General features: G+C 37.8%; 1 protein-coding gene across 4 annotated transcripts; it reads right to left on the bottom strand.

Moving 5' to 3' along the window:
- Positions 1–7350: 7350 nt before the first annotated feature.
- On the bottom strand, positions 7351–18525 carry LOC127424443 (dynein regulatory complex protein 11-like). 4 transcript variants are annotated; one of them, XM_051669676.1, is made up of 19 exons: positions 18323–18525; positions 17417–17744; positions 16459–16578; positions 16185–16370; positions 14618–14689; positions 13859–14064; positions 11889–11973; positions 11228–11329; positions 11002–11077; positions 10801–10904; positions 10357–10443; positions 10127–10188; positions 9665–9747; positions 9048–9155; positions 8740–8939; positions 8557–8643; positions 8285–8462; positions 7857–8095; positions 7351–7658 (listed from the first exon to the last, which is right to left on the bottom strand). In XM_051669676.1, exons 1-19 carry the CDS (start codon positions 18331–18333, stop codon positions 7539–7541), a joined length of 2454 nt encoding a protein of 817 aa, XP_051525636.1. In that variant the 5' UTR covers positions 18334–18525; the 3' UTR covers positions 7351–7538. The 4 variants fall into 4 exon arrangements, with proteins under 4 accessions (XP_051525636.1, XP_051525635.1, XP_051525637.1 ...); XM_051669675.1 differs by having other exon boundaries at positions 10801–10907; positions 18323–18524; XM_051669677.1 differs by lacking the exons at positions 17417–17744; positions 18323–18525 and adding an exon at positions 16711–16847 and having other exon boundaries at positions 10801–10907.
- Positions 18526–20033: the final 1508 nt, after the last annotated feature.

Below are 20033 nucleotides of genomic sequence, written 5' to 3'. Positions count from 1 at the left end.
GGAACACTGCTTTTTCTAGATGCCATTTTAAGTCTTTAAGAGCATCAACTTTTAAAAACTCATCTCGAGACACCTGTGATTTCATTGATTAATTTTGTGCTGACAAGAATTTATCCACAGTAGCACAGCTTCCTTAGTTCATGTATCCTATTTGTCAAAGAGATGCAAGATAACCTAACTGGAAAGGTCACAGGAGATTAAAGGATCCTAATTATCTTTAATCTGTAAATTCACTTGTTAGATCATTCTGAATGCCAACGGGTCTGTGCAATCTCTTTGAAAAAAATGCATTGGGACTCTCACATGACTAGATACACGATTCCTGTTGACAACCCAAGCCATAATAAAGTAGTGTTGACCTGTATATGCATATTCTCAACTGACAATTCAATAATAGAGATTTAAAACATAGTCAAGATCTGATTTCCTTTTTAATTTATTAAAAATTATATACTCCACCAACTTTCTGCTGTTGCCTGGCAAACCACTTCTTAAAAGGCTGATGTTTTTTTTGTTTTTTTTGTAATTAACATTTTTTATTAAATCATATGATAACAATGAAATGTAAACATATATATATATATATATATATATATATATATATATATATATATATATATATATATATATAAAAATCAACATTTAAACCCCACAACCCCCCTTCCCAACCCCGCCCCCCAAAAAACAACCCTGTGGTCAAACATGAGTAAATCTATAGAAATAAAAATCAAACAGACACACATATATACATATATAAAAAACATACATATATATATATATATATATATATATATATATATATATATATATATATATATATATATATATATATATATATATATATATGGGGGCGCACCAGCTGACCTCCAACCCCTCAAAATAACCTGTCTGGCCATCATCACACAGGTCAGAACCCAGTTCTCTATATGGCCATCCCCCACATCGATGACCGCCCAGAACACAAAGTCTGGGGCAAAACGAAACCCGAGTGCCCACCACGTCGCACACAAAATTCTGAACCTTCGACCAAAATTTCTGGATCTCGACACACCACCAAAAAACATGGGCCATGTCTCCATCCTCCGACTGGCATCTCCAGCAGGTGGGTATGTCTTTAAGACCAAGCCTATACAGTCTAGAGGGGGTCCAATAAAATCTATGCAAAATTTTGAATTGTATAAGATGCACCCTTGCATCTCTAGATGCAGACTTCTCTTGAGAGAAGTTAAGTCTCCGTCCCCCATACTCTGAATTAACAGGGAGTAGTACACTGATGTCTCATGACCTTTTCCAAAAGCCGCAATCACCTCTCCCAAAGCATCTGCCTCCTTAGGGGGGTGTGTGCTACTCCCAAAAATAGTACAAAGCAGGTGGCGCAGTTGTAAATACCTATAAAACTGAGGTCTGGGGATCCCAAAATGTTGGACCAAGTTTTCAAACGATCTCAACACTCCACTTTCATATAGGTCACCGAGTGTAGCAACCGCCCTCACAATCCACTCTTGCCAGCAGAAAGGGGACTTGCCAATACACAATCTTGGGTTCTGCCATATGCTCGAGGCAACATTTATATAAGTGTCCAATTTAAACTATCTGGACACTTTAGTCCATACCGAGTGTAAATGCGAAATAACGGGGTGTAACTTAACTTTTCCGATTAGTTTGATAGAGATGCTTTGTAATGGCGAAATAGGGGCAAGAACTGCCTGTTCAATGACAAACCAGGGAGGGGCTCTCTCAGGTGGAAGTGACCAATGAGTCAAATGTCTGAGACTGAACGCATAGTAATAAAACAAAATCTTGGGTAGGCCTAGCCCACCTTTGTCTATTGGCCTATGTAACTTATTAAAATGCAATCTGGGACGTTTACCATTTCAAATGAAGGACTTCGCTATGCTATTAAATTGCTTGAAATAAGAGAGGGGGACATCTACAGGGAGAGATTGTAGCAGGTAGTTCAATTTTGGAATACAATTCATTTTAATAGCATTAACCTTCCCAATCATCGATAAATGAAATGAAGCCCACCTGCCCACATCGCTCGAAAAACTTTTTATTAAAGGGTCAAAATTAACACTAACTAAATCAGACAAATCTGCTGGGAATAAAATCCCCAAATACTTAATACCCTGTTTGGGCCACTGGAAGGCGCCCGGCTGGAAAGCCGTTACTGGACAATACGCTGTCCGAGCCAAAGCTTCGGATTTAGACCAATTGACTTTGTATCCTGAGATCTTGGAAAAGGAATTAATAATCCTGTGGAGGCAAGGCATAGATCTAGTAGGTTCAGAGACAAATAATAAAGTATCATCTGCGTAAAGCAGAAGCTTATGCACCACACCTCCCGCAACCACCACTGGAAAATCATCCACCTTTCTTATCGCGGCTGCTAATGGTTCCAGGGCAAGACAGAACAATAATGGGGAAAGAGGGCAGCCCTGCCAAGTGCCCCTATTCAGATTAAAATAATCTGAAATTAATCCATTTGTTTGTACCGCTGCTACAGGGTGTCTATAAAGTAACTTAATCCAGCCAATAAATGTACTCCCGAACCCATACATTTCCAAAATCTTAAAAAGATAATCCCATTCTACCATATCAAATGCCTTTTTGGCGTCAAGTGAGATGGCAGTGACCGGAGACTGATCGTTCGCCACTGACCACATGATATTGATGAGACGCCTGATGTTATCAGAAGAGTTACGGCCCCGAATAAATCCCACCTGATCTATATGTATAAGAGATGTCATAACCTTACTTAATCGGTTAGCCAAAATGTTTGACAATATTTTTACATCTAGTTGGATCAGGGAGATTGGATGGTAACTTTTACACTCACTTGGATCTTTGTCCTTTTTAAGAATCAGACTGATCTGGGCTTGTGTCATGGTTGGAGGAAGCTTCCCATTCTTTAATGATTCAGTATAAACTTCTAATAAAAGTGGAGCCAGTTCTGTAGCATAAGATCTAAAAAAATGCAAAACCATCTGTCCCCGGGGCCTTGCCAGTAGGTAGGGACTTAATTACCTCGTCAAGCTCCTCCAAGTTTATCTCAGAATCAAGAGAGTTTTTTTGCTCAATCGTCAGTTTAGGAAGATCTAATGGTTCCACAAAGTTTCTAATATCTTCATCAGTAGATGAAGATGTGGAACTATAAAGATCAACATAGAATTCTTTAAAGGCATTATTAATATCAGTGGCTGAGGTAAAAATTTCATCACCAGCAGATTTCACTGAGGGAATGAAAGAAACAGACTCTCTCTGCTTTATATATCTAGCCAAAAGCTTCCCTGCTTTGTCACCCGACTCAATGTATGACTGTTATGCCCTGAATAACTAAAACTCCACTTTCCATGACAAAATAGTATTATATCTATATTTCAATCGGGTCAATTCTCTGAGGCCATCAGCTGACATACAGCGCTTCAGCTCTGCCTCTGCACTTTTAATATTTCCTTCCAACTCCACGAGTTCTCGTGCTTTGGATTTTTTGATGAATGAGGCATACTGTATGATCCGGCCCCTAAGAACCGCCTTAAGTGCCTCCCAAGCCACATCCACAGAGGATACTGAGGACCAGTTGGTCTCCATATAAACATTGATTTCAGTCTTTAACATTTGTTGGAAATCAGGATTTTGCAAAAGGGATACATTAAGGCGCCAACTATATGATTTCTTTTTCTCTATATTTGGCATTACCTCTAACCACCTTTCCAATTGAGCAATCCACAACAGATGAAATGAGGGATTTGGATATAAAAAAAAAATCTAATCTAGAATAAATCTTATAGACTGATGAAAAAATGTATATTCCCTACCAGATGGGTTTAAAAGTCTCCAAATATCCGTAAGACCAAGATTTTTACACATCCTGTGAAGCGTCAATGTTGCTCTAGGGGGTTTACACACTTTTGCTTCACTGTGATCAAGGACTGAGTCCATCAAAAGATTAAAGTCTCCTCCCAATATTATATCATGAGGGGTGCCAGCGGTTTGCAACATCCCTTCAAGATCTATAAAAAAGCCCTGATCATCAGTGTTAGGTGCGCAAATATTAGCCAAAATCAACCTTTGCCCTTGAATTTCAGCTAAAACAATAATGACTCTCCCTAATTTATCTTTAGTCTGTTTGAGACATTTGAATTGTAGATGTTTATTAATCAATATAATGACTCCCTTGCTCTTACTTGAGCCAGCACTAAAAAAAACATGTCCACCCCATAACTTCCCAAATTTTTCAGCTTCCTGCGGGGAGAGATGTGTTTCTTGAAGAAACACTATATCATATTTCTTATGCTTAAGAAAAGTAATAACCTTCCTTCTTTTTATGGGGTGCCCCAACCCATTTACATTCCATGTGGAGAGAGATAGTATACTCATATTAACATTTGACATTTTGATATAGTAGAAAAAATAAATTGTGTGTCAAAAACAAAATTATATGGACCACATTCCCCATTAGTGAAACAATCAAACCCCGAACTTTCCCCCGAACAAAACAAACAGAAAAAAAAATGTGCGCATTAACCCCGCGCACGACAGCGTCAACCAGCGACAATCCCTCTAAACTCAAAAGGTCCATGAACGCCCACGAGCCCCCACGACAGCTTTGCCATCGGATTGCACAATTTTGCCTCACAAATTTGTGAGGCAAAATTACATAACAGAAAATACTTTGTAAAATAAACCCAGCCAATAGGAAGAATGAACACAAAAAAAGGGGAGATTAATTCACAGAACTGTCTCAAAGGTGTGATCTTCCACAAAACAAATTCCAGCTGATATAAAACGTTCAGATATGTTCAGTGAGCTGGCTGTTATGAGTTCAACGGATGACGTAATTCCAATGTCTGTAAAAAAACTCAACAAAACAAACTACAGCCAGCAGGAGGAATAAGCACGAAGAACGAACAGATTAATCCACAGCTGTTCCAAAGGAGTGTTATTCAATAGAACAAGCTCCAGCCGCTAGGCGGAACTAATACAAAAAGAAACAAAACCGGCATCCCGGTTCCCCTGATGGTCAAGTCAATTCACTCGGTGGCTGCATAAACGTATATACCATGACTTACACAATCCGTCAACTTCATAAAAGACATCCTTTGTGTGAGCATGTAGATATTTTGCGGTCATCTGTAGTGTCCACTCTCAAACTGGCCGGGAACTTCAATGCAAAAGTAATCTTTCGACAATGCAAAAGTTTCTTTAAGGAAGACTGTTATTCAAAAAACAAGCTCCAGCCGCACAGCGGAGCCAACACAAAATAAAAAAAAAATAAAAAATGTCGCCCAGCTTCCTCAAGCGTAAGTACAGCGAGTCGACCCACTCACATAAGAAACACCCAATGGTTTACTCACCCACTGATTCAATAAAAGACATTGCCTGATTGGGACATGTAAATACTTTGTGACCGTCCTTCATTTCTATTCTCAATTTGGCCGGAAACATCAGCACAAAAGTGATCTTTTGCCATTGTAAGAGTTTCTTACATTCCTTGAACCGATCGCGCTTCTCTCTTGTTGAGTTCGCAAAGTCCAGGAACAAGAAAATATTATGGTTCTTCCAAGAAAGCTTCCCTTTGCTCCTCGCCTGGCGCAACACAAGATCTTTATCGGATGATCTCAGAAATCTGGCCAGAATCTATCGGGGCCTATCTCCCTCAGCAAATCTGTGAGCTGGGACTCTGTGAGCTCGCTCGATTTCCAGCTTGTGGCCTGTTATGTCGGGCAGACTCTGGAAAAACTTGTCTAAGAATTTCACCATATCTCTGCCCTCCTCATGCTGAGGAATTCCAACAATTCGAACGTTATTCCTGCGGCTTCTATTCTCAAGATCTTCAAGCTTTTCAATGAGATGTTCCAAATCAACTTTCATCCTGAACATGTAAGTGATTTTTAATGTCTCCAGAGCCCAAGAATTTTGACTTCTTTGCCACATTTTGCATCAAAGAGCAAATGTGTAACTGGGTGTATCAAAATTCACCAGATTATAACATGAAAATAATCAAAAATGTAGCAAAGTGCACAGAGCTCGTCGCTCACACATCTGCCCCTTGCATGATGTCACGTCCAGCCTTTTCAAAAGGCTGATGTTTTACCTTTTTGCTCTATAAGACTGGATGAGTCAAAGCCTCTTGTGTAGTTTTTTTTTTTTTTTTTTACACCATTTCATTTGATGCTCAGACCTATGTGTGAGAAAGCCAGAGAAACAATGATAATCTCTACATCAACTATTTTCTGCAACAGTACACATAATTTGAACATTACTGATGTATACTTGAGGACAGTATGTTCTAATTCATCTTAATGGATATTGCTTACAGTTAAAACTTTAATGTTTCCTATTTAACCTGTTTCATTGAACAGACTTGAAGGTCTGTTGCTTTAAGCAGATGCAAAGTTTGTGTCGAACTAGTCCACTACCGTAAGGAAGAAATCTTAGCTCAAACTAGCAGGGACGCAATGTCACTGAAGGTCCAAAGATGTCATATAAATAGCAATTTGTTAAGGAACAAGGGTCATGTGAGGAAGTGTTAGGTGAAATTAGAACTTGACAAAACAGCTGAACATTGTACCTAAGCTCGCCGGTCCTAGTTTGGAGCTCATCTCTGCAAGTTTCACATTTCCTTTGGTTCTATCTCTCTCCACTCTGTGTCACATTGTTGCTCAAGCATCATCACACACCATCATATTGCTTTACACTATATTATTATTCTTAATGAGCAGTTCAATTTGATCACATTTAAATTAATATAAATACTGTACCTGTAGATCTGATCAATTTCTTAGACACTTGTTTCACTTGTCAGGGGTGTTTTACAATCATGCTATAAAATATATATAAAAGTAATTTAATTTAGTTAAAATTCTGTTCATAGTACACATGACACTGTTGGCACGTGAGTGTAACTAGAGGAAGTGAGAACCGCATGACCTTCAGGACATCAAATCTACAAAGGTTGATGCTGCTTTGCACCTTGTCCCTGCTTTGCATCAAAATCACAAGAAAAATGAGGACAACCTCGATTTAAACTTTCAGAAGTCAGGGTACACCTCACAAAAGATTTACATCAATAAAATATGCATGAGACTGACATGTTTACCAGCTCAGAGTTGCCTCACTTTGACAGAGTGGCTGTCCATTTGTTGATCTGAAATAATCCCTTAAACCTTAGTCTGGGGGCTGTCTCAGTTTCAGCCCAGACCAATCACAGCTCCACATGTCTAACTGGGGCAACAAAATCCCCCTCTCCCATTAGTTGTCCTTGACACATCTGAAGCACTATCTTTTCACCTCTATGTATGGACCCCAGCAACCTACAGCAGACACAAGGAGGAATTCTTGTGCAAGGAAGGTTCACTAATGGATTTTATTTTAACACAGGACAGAGCACCAAATACTACTTGGACAAAAATTTGCATACTATCATAAGATAATGATAGCCAGTTAAAGGGAATGAAACATAAGCAAACAAATACATTTATTGTTAAAGACAGGGAAATGTACAATTGTGGTTGGTCACATTAATACTTATATTGCTACTTTTTTCCTTTCTTCTTGCCACCTTTGCCTCCCTTTTTTGGGTCCTCTTCATCACCTTCTTTCCCTGAGGCAGCTTTAACTCTCTTCTTTCCAAGGGGAGTCTTGGCATACCAATTCTGTGGGAAAACAATTTGTTTTATAAGAAAGATACAGAGAAAACTGGCATTGTTTTTTTATTATTACGGTTTTTCTTTCCCCAGTAAGTCGAGAGACAATCCCCCCAAAATTTCATAGCTCATTGGAAAGTTAGCTAGCAGCTGCTATGTGCAATGAGAAACCATGCTATCATAAAAATTTTAGAGATATTTGTTTACTTTTAGGGCCTCTTCCTCTTCCTGAAACACAGGATCGATCCTAGCAAGTGGAGACACAAATTCTGAGGCAGTTAGCGGTCGTTTAGCAAGCTGCTGAATGCGCCGTACAGTCAAGATCCTATGCACAACCTGTACCATGTGACCCTGTGTGTAGCCATCAGAGATCTTTGCCAAAGAGCTGAGATCCAGATCATTGGTCACTTCTCCTCCATTCTTTTTTATCAGCTCTTTCCACATTACTGTGAAAATGTGCAGATTGGAAATATTATGATGCATTTGTTTTTACATCAAATTAACTTATTTTTTCCAAATTTACTGTTTAAATGCTGTGTTACAATTACAGAATCTTCCAGGTCATAATGTATGAAGCCATACCACTTTATGATACTGTATGCCATTTGCTGACATTAAAATAAACATTAGCTCACCATATCTGGATGCATAGTCTGGTCGAGGTATGAGGATGATCTTAGTGTAGAATTTGCAAAAGGATTTTAGTTCTGCACTGTGTGGATCACTTGTAGTTCCCACTATTAGAACACAATCTTCCCCTCTGATGGACTTGAGGATCTTGGGCAAATCCTTCTTCAGACGCTTGGGATCTAACTGTGGATTGAACAGAATTAAACCCATATAAATAGTTAATTACATGTCATTTACACTACAAGACGGGTCAAATTAGTAGCATAGTCACACTTACCTCCTTCTCATCTTTTGGTACTTTTTTGTAAAACATCTTTTCAGCCTCTCCAATCCATACTACAGATGGCTGCATCAGTCGGGCTACCTGCATAGAATACAGAGTACTTAAAAATACCAATACTTAGCATGCCAATATCACATTTTTAGGTAAATTCCAAAGTGCCTATATGTAAAATTATACCTTAAACACCATATGTAGCATCATCTGCAGTCCACTCTTGCCAGGGTATTTTCCAGCCACATTTAAAGGTGAAAGGTCAAACAGGTTGGCTCCAGTCTCCTGGCAGATGGCATGGACCAACATTTTCTTGCCCACTCCTGACGGCCCCACTAGCAGGATAGCCTTGACCGGGGGAGCCTTTTCATGAACTGCCTGGGAACCTATAAGACAGAGAAATTACATTGTTTATGTTGAAGTATAATTATTTCACTGGCATTTCTGAAATAAAATATGTAAATTTAAAAAACACATTTTTAGAAGTACTCTACCTAATGGTAAGACAGCATATAGGGCTACAACTTGCCGAACGTCTGATAAAGATGGCATAGGCTCAATGTCGGACTGTCGTAGAGTTGTGCCGAGGTAGCTATAGTCCCCTTTAAAAAAATATGTATTTTTTCAAGAAATATTGAATTAGACTTTTTCTCCCCTTTTTCTCCCCAATTTGGAATGCCTAGTTCCCAATGCACTCTAAGTCCTCGTGGTGGCATAGTGACTCGTCTCAATCCAGGTGGCAGAGGACGAATCTCAGCTGCCCCCATGTCTGAGACCGTCAACCTGCGCATCTTATTACGTGGCTTGTTGAGCGTGTTACCGCAGAGACACATATAGAGTCTTCATGCTATTCTCCGCGGCATCCACGCACAACTCACCATGTGCCCCGCCGAGAGCGAGAACCACATTATGGTGACCACGAGGAGGTTACCCCATGTGACTCTACCCTCCCTAACAACCGGGCCAATTTGGTTGATTAGGAGACCTGGCTGGAGTCACTCAGCACGCCCTGGATTCGAACTCGTGACTCCAGGGGTGGTAGTCAGCATCTTTACTCGCTGAGCTACCCAGACCACCAGAAATATTGAATATTAAAACAGAATGTAAATACCTAGATAATCTTTTAGTTTAACATTATCTGCCTTTTTCAGCAATTCCTGTTCAACCAGCTCTTCAAACAGTGACTCGATAGTCCTACAAAAAAAACAAAAAACAGAGCATTTAACTGTGGATAACCTAAAAGCGTTAGTTCACCCAGAAATGAAAATCATTCATCTCACACTAATGTTGTTCCAAACCCGGATTACTTTCTTTCTTTCAAGGAACACAAAAGGAGATGTTAAGCAGAATGTTAGCCTCAGTCACCATTCACTTTTATTATATGAGAAAAAGATGCAGTGCAAGTGTAAGGCAACTGAGGCTGTCAGTACTTATAACATTCTTCCTTTTACAATAATGTGGATTTGAAATGACATAAGGGTGAGTAAATGATGACATAATTTTCATTGAACTATCCCTTTAAAAAAACAAACTCTCAAACTTCCAAAGAAACTTGATAACTGGGGGGAAAAACCTATCAGCTGTAAGATCTTTGTCCTTCTTCTTTTTCTTTCCACTTTTAGATGCCTTCTTTTTCTATGAAAAATAAATGTGTAAATAAGACACAAATACAATTCTCTTTAGAGACCAGAGGCAAAATTGTTTGCAGTTTTTTCATTTGCATGTGTAATGTAAGACATACAATCAATAAAATCTCTGACATTATCCAATAAAATCAATATGTCAAGAAATCATTGACTGTACTTTTGCGGCACCCTTGGTCTTTCCGCTTTTTTCCTTATCCACAGCCAGTTTCCAATTAGCCAGCTCCTGTCTCATCAACTCATCCACCTGAACAAGCAAGAAAAATGGACTTGTCTCTCAAAACTAGGATTAACATTAATACAAATTAAAAGAATTGTCAGGGACATGTGGCTTTAACTAAATGTTTGATCTCAGGGAAACTTTCTAACTACGTGTTTGATCTCAGGAAAAGCTTCAGAAAAAAAAAAAAACATCAGCAAGTGTAAAAGCAGCACATATGCACAGAACTGGTTTACAGCAGTAACCTTCTCAAAGGGTCAAAGAACATCCTAAACATACACAAATCTGGTTATCCCTGAACTGTCATAACACATTTTACAAGTAACTAATATCTGTGCAAGCATAGTGGATGAGCAAAAAGACTTTCATTGAACCACCAGTCACCTGTTTCCTTATTTCCACCTCAATCTCTTTTCTTTTCTCCTCCTTTATCAGCTCCATCTCATGTCTTTGACTAAAATTCTTGGACTCGTTTCTGTTTCGCCAAACTTCTGCAGACCAGATAAGATAGTCAAACTCCCTCTCTTGCCATTGATGTGTTTTATTTTTACACCATAATTGTTTAATTCTGTAGTTTGTCCTTGCCAGAAAATGTTTTGTGTCCTCTCTCAAGATCTTTCAAGTAGGCAGATGGTAGCATCTTCAGTCCAGGTTCTTCCTCCTGTGACATAAATCTCAATTGAAAACAGTAGAGAAAATACTGAGCTTGGTTCTCATATTAAGTGGCCATTCTGTGGAGTTCTTTCCTATTCACTGTTTATAAATGTGGTTTTAAATTTTGCACATATCAGGTCCTCTCTTCAGATCCTACCTCCTCTATGGTTTTTCCTTTGTCCTTTTTTCCTTTCTCCTCCTTTCCTTTCTGCTTTTTGTTGCCGTCTTCCTCCTCCTTTGCTGCCAGCTCCTCTGCCAGCTTCAGAGAAAGACATATTTTACACAAAAGATTATGTAAAAAGAGTAGCACACTTGGCAAACTTGCTTCATTCCATCTTTATTTAATCAGTTAAGCATAAGCATACTGTAAAATATGGACAATGAAAATCTAAAACATACTGTATGTACTGTAATTGGGTAATTTTTTTAGGAAATGGTGCCATTTGTGCTGGAAATTTTAATTTGAAAATGTTACTGCTGAACCTTCAAGAAATTTTTCTAACCTCAAGCCTGGATACTGTCATAAGAGGACGTTTGGGCAACCAAATTGTTTGATATTCCAATGAATATCAAAAACGTATTAAAATTTATTTTCCCTTAAACAATAAACAGAGTTAAATCTAGAAAATGATGTCACTAAGTTCAGAATGCTGTTAATTAAATCAGTTGTGGCACACACATTTCACACAAACAATATCATAATTTGACCATTTCACCAGAATGACCCAAATCTCCTGAGCCTTTTCTAGAAACTAAATAGGTTTGTTGTTTAAAATGTACCTACTTTGCCACGCCTAGTTTGTACTAAATATGTTTACCTGCTCAGGTGTTTTATCAGCAAATATAAGAGCTGAACCTCCATCCTCCTCTTCTGGGTAGTCAGGAAATGAACCTGTTGCATCACTTTTCAAAAGTACTCATGTTATTTATATGTTAAAGGGACAGTTCAACTAAAACTTAAAATTCTTTCATCATTTACTCGCCCTCATGCCATCCCAGATGTGTTTGATTTTCTTTCATCAGCTGAACACAAATGAAGTTATTTAGAAAAATATTTCAGCTCTGTAGGTCCAAACAATGCAAGTCATATAAAGGCAGCACAAAAGTAATCCATAAGACTCCAGTGGTTAAATGCATATCTTCAGAAGCAATATGATAGGTGTGGGTGAGAAACAGATAACTTTTTAAAGGGGTCATGAAATGCCCTTTTTTAAAGTTGTATTATCTCCCTGAGGTCCCCTGATAATGTTAGTTAAGGTTTTTTTTTCACTAAAAGAGTCATAATATAGTAATATATCATATTTTCCATCCTGTTTCTGGCCCTCTGTCTAAACACTCGGTTTTGGCCTCAGCTCCTCTAAACGACAATGTGAACGCCCACTGTTCTGATTGGCTAACATCGTGCAGCCCCTCAAATACAGCCATATTTGAAATTCAATCAGAAGACAATGATCAACCCCACAATATTATAAAACTACATTTCACATTACACATACCACAGATCCAACACATGCCCCATTCTTCAATGACAATTCCTTTGCAAAGCTTGAATCGTTTTATGACAGGTTCACAAGCAATCCACGCTGAAATACACATTCATAGTGCAAAGCCCAATGAAGATGCACAAATCCAGTTTCCAGTATCATCTTGTACCGAGGTGCACATCGTCAGAAACGCATCAAAATGGTTAAATACGTCCATTTAGTGTGTGTTTAAATACATCAACAATTAAAAATAGCGCAGATGGGCGAAAGAACAGTATGTTGAACAGTTTATGCACACAACAAGTGGCAGCAGCTGAATGTAACCGAATGGCTTAAAACTGAGTTATAATTTGACACTGTGTCTTTTAAAAGCAGCGCCAGAGACATGACAACAGTCAAAGATGTCTGTGTAGTCTATGTTTATATACAAAAATAATACAAAATAGTCCAGATGGGACCCAATTGGTGTTTAGGAATAGTTAGACCACACTAGGCCACACTGTTTGCCCTACTCTCTCTCTCTCTCTCTCTCTCTCTCTCTCTCTGTTTACGAACTGAGCCCCATGGCCAGTGGGCATGGCCAAGGGTGCGATGATGTATAGTAGGCATTGATGTTGTTGCTGTAAAGGCAGTTATGAATTAATGAGTACTCTTTGTGACCTCACAATATTACAGAAGTAGAGAATGAGGCGTTTTGCAGCTTGATTTCAATAAATGCCTTTATTGCATTTGGGATTAAGTTTTGAGTTCTGAAATTTACAGTAGGTTTTTATAGTAGAAATATATGTAGAAAGATCAAGGAAAATTTGATTCCTCATGACATGAGCCGTTAAGTCCTTTTTAACTTTTTAACCCAGTAGTGGGCAGTACGCATGAAGAATGTGAATCACCAAAAACACAAGAAGAAGAAAGTGAAAGTGATCTGGTTCTCACTCACACCTATCATATCGCTTCTGAAGATGATTTATTTAAAGACTGATTTAACCAATGGAGACTTAGAGATTACTTTTATGCTGACTTATGTGATTTTTGGAGCTTCAAAATTTGGCACCCATTCACTTGCATTGAATGGACCAAAAGAGCTGAGGAATTCTTCTAAAAATCTTCATTTGAGTTCAGCAGATAAAAGAAAGTCATACACATCTGGGATTGCATAAGGGTGAGTAAATGATTAGAGAATTTTCATTTTGACGCTTTAAAGAGAAACACTATGCTCTTAGTCAAGATTGGTAAAACACAGTGGTAAGACTAATTTCGTGGTAACCCATGTTTGAGTTAAATGACTGACTAGTTGGGATCCTCACCGACACTCAATGAACCACTGTCGGATCTGATCTTTCATGGCCTCCTTCATTTCAGGGCCCTCCACTTCCCTGAGCTGAAATACAACAGAGCTGATGGACTTCAGATAGTCATCCTCATGTTCGCCTTGCCTGGTCCGCTTGCTGGTCTCATTGTTCTGGACTACCAGCTCAGATGGGGATGGATAGGACAGTTTTGGATCCATGGCCTAACAATGGCACAGCCAGAGAATAAAAATGAAGACAGTATGTCAAAAACCAGACAAATGGATCATCTGAATCCAGTGTTTCAGTAACATCCTGTCTATCCCACAAAGGTGCCTACACATGATTGTTTTTACAATAAGCATTGTAGTCATTAAAATCTCTTGGTTATCTCTAAACCTGACATGAATTTCTTTTAGATCATTAGACATGATGTTATGGTGCTTTGCAAGGCAGTCTGTCTAAAACCAGCTTCCTTAAAAGGTGCCTTCGTGCAAAAACAGCCAGCTAGGTCATTGACTGTCTAGGCAGCGAGGCAGCACAGCAGCTGCCTTTGGTTTCAGACAAATCCAGTATTAGAGTTCCATCTACTGTTGCCGACACGGTAGTGGCATATTTAACCTGAGGTCAAGCCGCAAAAGCATAGTGAATATCACAAAATTTTTACAGTTTACTTACAACTATCAATACTGAGCACATAATTCTGAAGATGTGCTTTGCATGTAATACATACAGTAGTACATGTCATGAATTAAGTAAATGTATAATTCATTGTACCATTCCAAGAAATATCATTTCCTCCTCACGCAGCCTTTTTGTAATTTTCCTTTGAGTGAAGCCTCTCCAGACCTAAATAGAGATTTTGATTAGTTTAAGAAATGTTTTGTTTGAACTAATATCATTTCAAACATATTAGTGTAAGCAGGGACGTGCACAGACATTTTGGGGGGCAGGGGCTCAAGTGGAAAAAAAGGGCACTTCTCATAATTATTTATTTAAAACAAATTTTTTTAAACAAAACGTTAAATATATTAACACAACTCTGACTTCCTTACCAATTTATTTTAATTCCCTCACACTCACACAATTGTTTCATACTCAACAGATTTCTACAAAATAATCAGTTCACACAGAGACCATGGTCTTCTTTAGTATTCACTAGGTTTATCACAAGAGCAGATAACAGCAAAGGAAACTATGCCACAATGTGCATGTTTTCTATGCTACTAGTTTCAAGTATATATTTAGAATAAATGACTGCACCAAGGAGAGGGACATAGTTTCACAAATAATTTGTTTATTTTGCACAAGGCAATAAATCGTTTTAGATGAGGAGCCTACGATCAAAATTATGAAGTTACTGTTTAAGGCAGGACACTTTTTTCATGTAGTGGTAAATTTTGAGATTTTGGTCTATTTTGCTTCCATGTCATCTTGCAAAGAAAACTTCCAAAATACACATTAAGATGGTGTTTGTTTTAAGCCTACTACCCTCTGTCTGTTTGCATCTGTAGATTTGTTCTAAATTAACCAAAACAAGCTAATCTGCATATTTAAACATAACACTTCAGGGGAAAAGACTCTTGATGTAAGTCATTAACTGGGGAAGTTCTGTGGTGATATGCACTAGTTATTTTGTTTATCCTATTCACCTGCAGTGCCATGTCAAATGTATGCAAATTAACGCATTTTAATTAGTTAACGCCTAATTTGCATATCAATGTGGCGATTGTGATGACGTTATTAGACACAAATTTTACTGTATTCACCTGTAGTGTCTCCATTAAGTACAGTACATTAGCCTGTATGGCCATGATATATTGCCATAGCTAAACTTTAGCTAACTTATTACATTAGCTAGTAGCTCATGAGTCATACATGTTAGCAAGACACAAGTTAACTATATTTGTCTTTTGGCTTTTAGCTAATTAGTCTTTTGTTCATCACCACTCACCTCCACACAAGCCAAGAAAAACACAACTGGGATAGGAGCTGGGAGGGGCTGCTGCCTGCATGTCTGCCTGTCTGTGTGTCTGATGTGCCGTTGTGTGCTGCACTGCTTCGCGGAGATGCGGAAGGAGAGAGAGAGAGGGAGGGAGGAAGGGCATCGGAACTTGACAAAGTCTCATCTCCCGACCTGATATTTTGTTTTTTATTCAATAAATATATTTGTTTGACAGGGAAGCTGTGCGCAAACAGGAATATATATTCATTTATTAATTGTTTTTTTTTTTAAAAGCACCCCAGAAAAAATGGCACTTTCTCTCGAGGAAGAAAAAGGGCAGGTGCTCAAGCCCCCTTTGATGTCTATGTGTGCACGTGCTTAAGTATAAGCATATTGTACCTTCTGGATACAAACTGCAGCCTGGTCAGTGGTAACTGCCTCTTCTTCCTTAGCTTTCTTCTGTCTCTCTGAATCTTTATGGATCTCTTTCATGAACTTGGCCCTTAGTCGACCTTGCCGTGCTCTTTCTGCCACCTGGATGATTTTAATGGCTCTCTCCAGTGTCAGCTTACGCTCTACAGGAGGCTTGGAGAGACAAGAGAGTAGTCTGAAACTATCCAGTGACTGTTGTTTATGACAAACTACATGTGAAACACAGAGATATTTAACTCACTTCTGGTTTTTCTATTGCCTCCATTTGGTTTAATACAGTTGCAAACATTCTTTCTCTGTCCTGAAGCACTTTGTTCCGCTCACAAATGAAATACCTGGGGATTGGAATCTCAAGGTCCTCCTTTGGCAAAGAACAAGGATAGAGAGTATGAGATATATATATTTTTTTAAATGGCTAAATTAAGACAAATGTCAATACATTGTTAAAGGGATAATTCACCAAAAAATTAAAATTCTCTCATCATTTCCTCACCCGCCATACCAGATGTGTATGACTTTCTTTCTTATGCAGAACACAGACAAAGGTTTTTAGAAGAATATCTCAGTTCTGTTGCTCCATACAATGCAAGTGAATGGTGGCCTGAACTTTGAAGATATGATAAGTGTGGGTGAAAAACAGATCAATATTCTCTGCTTATATATATATATATATATATATATATATATATATATATATATATATATATATATATATATATAGAAGAAGAATGTGGAAGTGAAAGTGGAGATTTATATATATATATAAATCTCCACTTTCACTTCCACATTCTTCTTCTTTTGTTTTTTGGTGACTCGCATTCTTTGTGCATATCAACACATACTGGTCGGGCTGAGTCAAAGGTGGAGATTTCTAGTAAAAAAGGACTTAAATATGTATCTGTTTCTCACCCACACCTATCATATTGCTTCTGAAGACATGGATTTAACCACTGGAGTCATATGGATTACTTTTATGCTGCCTTTATGTACTTTTTGGAACTTCAGAGTTCTGGCCACCATTCACTTGTGTTGGATGGACCAACAAAGCTGAGATATTCTTCTAAAAATCTTCATTTGTATTCTGCAGAAGAAAGAAAGTCATACACATCTGGGATGGCAGTAAATGATTTTTAAAATTTGGGGGTGAACAATGCCTTTAAATTCCATTAGACCACAAGGGATGACCTATTCAAACTCACAGGAGATAATTTCAGGTCTTGGATGACATCATCCATATAGTGGTACTCTGAAAATTCCTTTTCCACCATTTCATTCTTTAGCTCCAGAACACGGCCCATCACACCATCCAGCACCTGTCGAATCACTCGCCTCTTCTGGGGGTGAACAATTTGGTCATAGGCCTCTTCTAGCTGCCTGAAAATCTGAACATAGCAGACATAGAGGGTGGCGAGTCTTTGGAAGAACACCACTCGGTCTCTCTCGGGCCTGAGTGGTTCCGCTGGGAGTTCTTGGGCTAGCAAACAGCTAAGCTCCTCGTGAGCATCACACCAGAGTTTATTGTATGTGCTGTTGAAGACAAACTGTGTTTTACTCATTGGGTTAATACAAACAAGCTAAAGAATTTACAATGAATTAAAAACAATATCGTAACATTAAAGGGGATTTTAAATGAAAGGGATAGTTCACCCAAAAATGAAAATTTTTCATTACACTCCACATCACTTTCATGTTCCAACCCCATATGGCTTTCTTTCTTCCATCAACACAAAATAAAATGTTAAACAGAACATTAGTCCCAGTCACTATTCACTTTTATTGCATCTTTACTGCACATTTTCATCTTTCAATCAAAGTTTCTGTGACTGAGGTCTGATGAGGTCTGAGGCTGTCAGTCCATCTGCCTAACATCTCATTTTGTGTTCCAGAGTTTTTCTTTTTTTTTTTTTTTGAGTAATAGATAATTTAGAGAATGATTGCATGTTTTAATTATATTCAGAATCACCAAACATAAAATACTGAGTATTAAACCATAGCAAGTTTGTGACTATTCAATGGTATAATATTTTACATCTATCGAGATAATATTTTCTAGCAATCACACCCGTGAGCAAAGTTACTGTAACATTGGGTTATAGCATACAAACCTGTGAGACATCGTTTTAAAAATTCGCTAAACTGCAGGAGTTATAGCATGTTCTCTTGACGTCTCTCACAGAACGTGTAGCTGTAGATAAATCACATTTCAATGTTCCTGGCATAAAGATGAGTTATATAAATAGACAGAACGATACTTTCTGCTTCCGAAAGCAAAACATACAAAATTTGCGATGTGAATCTTCAACTAAATAAATTTTTACAGCTGCAGTCGTTTACATTGCTGACTGACTTCGCCGAAACATGTTGTCAACTTTGTTGCTATGGTAACGTAAACGCAGACCGGAAGCTCAAATATCGAATACAAATTCGACACTTTAACAGTTAATTAATGACATTCGCTAGAAACATTTAACTTTCCGAAGCTTTCAAAGATTTTCTTTTAAAAAATTATGCTGAGTCATATTTAAATAGCCTACAATTAAGATCTCCAAACATCCAATAGCAAGTAATACTATGACGTGCTTATGATGTAACCCTCTTGGAATGTGTTGTATTATTTGTTGTAATAATAATAATAATAATAATAATAATAATAATAATAATAATAAAATCCTTTGTATTGTTATGATAATAAATGACACTTTGTTGCCAGTACGGTAAAGACCAATCAATTCCACTAGGCATCTAAAATACATATAGCCTACACAGAATTTAATTTAAGAACATTTCTTCATTTAAACAACAAAGGTAAAAGGCTTTAAACTAAATGTTAAACTATTTCAATAAAACTATACATGCATAAGCTGAGGTGGAAAGTAAGAGGAAGTGAGCGGATATTTTGCATGTAGTCCAAGAACACACCACGTGATGTCGCCAAATACCAACAATGTTACTTTTCGCCCGTGGACATCGTCAGAGGAGAGTTCACATGGTGGTAAATAGGCTAAAAAATTCCAATAATCATAGCAAGTCTTAGGTATTAGGTTAGAGGCGATATATAACGGCACAAATCACTTACTCGTTGTATGTTTGTGCTGAGATTATAAGCTTTGCAAAGAGCAAAATCGCAGCATTCCATTGTCAGATGCAAAGAGCAAATGGCACATAAAGTTAAATGGTTAAGTAGCTTAAGTTAACCCTTATGTACTGTTCATCATTAAATCATGTTCCAGTTGTTCCCAGTCAAAAGTGACTGGAAACAATAGACGTGTTATTCTTTTAATTGTTATGAAAGAAATGTAACAACTCTATTTAGACCTTTTTTATTTTATTTACAAATGTATTTACCTATATGACCTTGAGCTTGTAAATGGACTTTTTTAAATTTTTGTATGAATATTTTCTCAAATACTAAACTAATCCTCATAAACTGTATACCGTTTGAAAGCTTAAAGTCTCAAGAATCAAACTGTGCTGTCCATTTAAAAAAAAAAACAAAAAAAAAAACAGATGAAATTACAAGTATAAACACTAGATGGCTGCAGAGAGCTACTTATTCATCCCTGGTTGAAGAGAAGATGATTTCTAGATTTTGTCACAAGTTCTGCATTTAGATATATATTTAAAAATTATCAAAGACTACTTTTGCCAAAGTTTAGCTTTTTTTTTTTTTTTGGCAGTTTTTGCATACCTGAAACGAGTAGAATAACAAGTAATAACCTAATTTATCCCTGGTTGTAACAACATGAATGTGTGTGTGTGTGTGTGTGTGTGTGTGTGTGTGTGTGTGTGTTCAGCATTGTAGGTGTGTTATGGTCT

The sequence above is a fragment of the Myxocyprinus asiaticus genome, chromosome 33, assembly GCF_019703515.2.
Source record: "Myxocyprinus asiaticus isolate MX2 ecotype Aquarium Trade chromosome 33, UBuf_Myxa_2, whole genome shotgun sequence".
In the NCBI taxonomy this organism is placed as follows: Eukaryota; Metazoa; Chordata; class Actinopteri; order Cypriniformes; family Catostomidae; genus Myxocyprinus; species Myxocyprinus asiaticus.
This window is presented reverse-complemented; position numbering and strand designations above follow the sequence as displayed.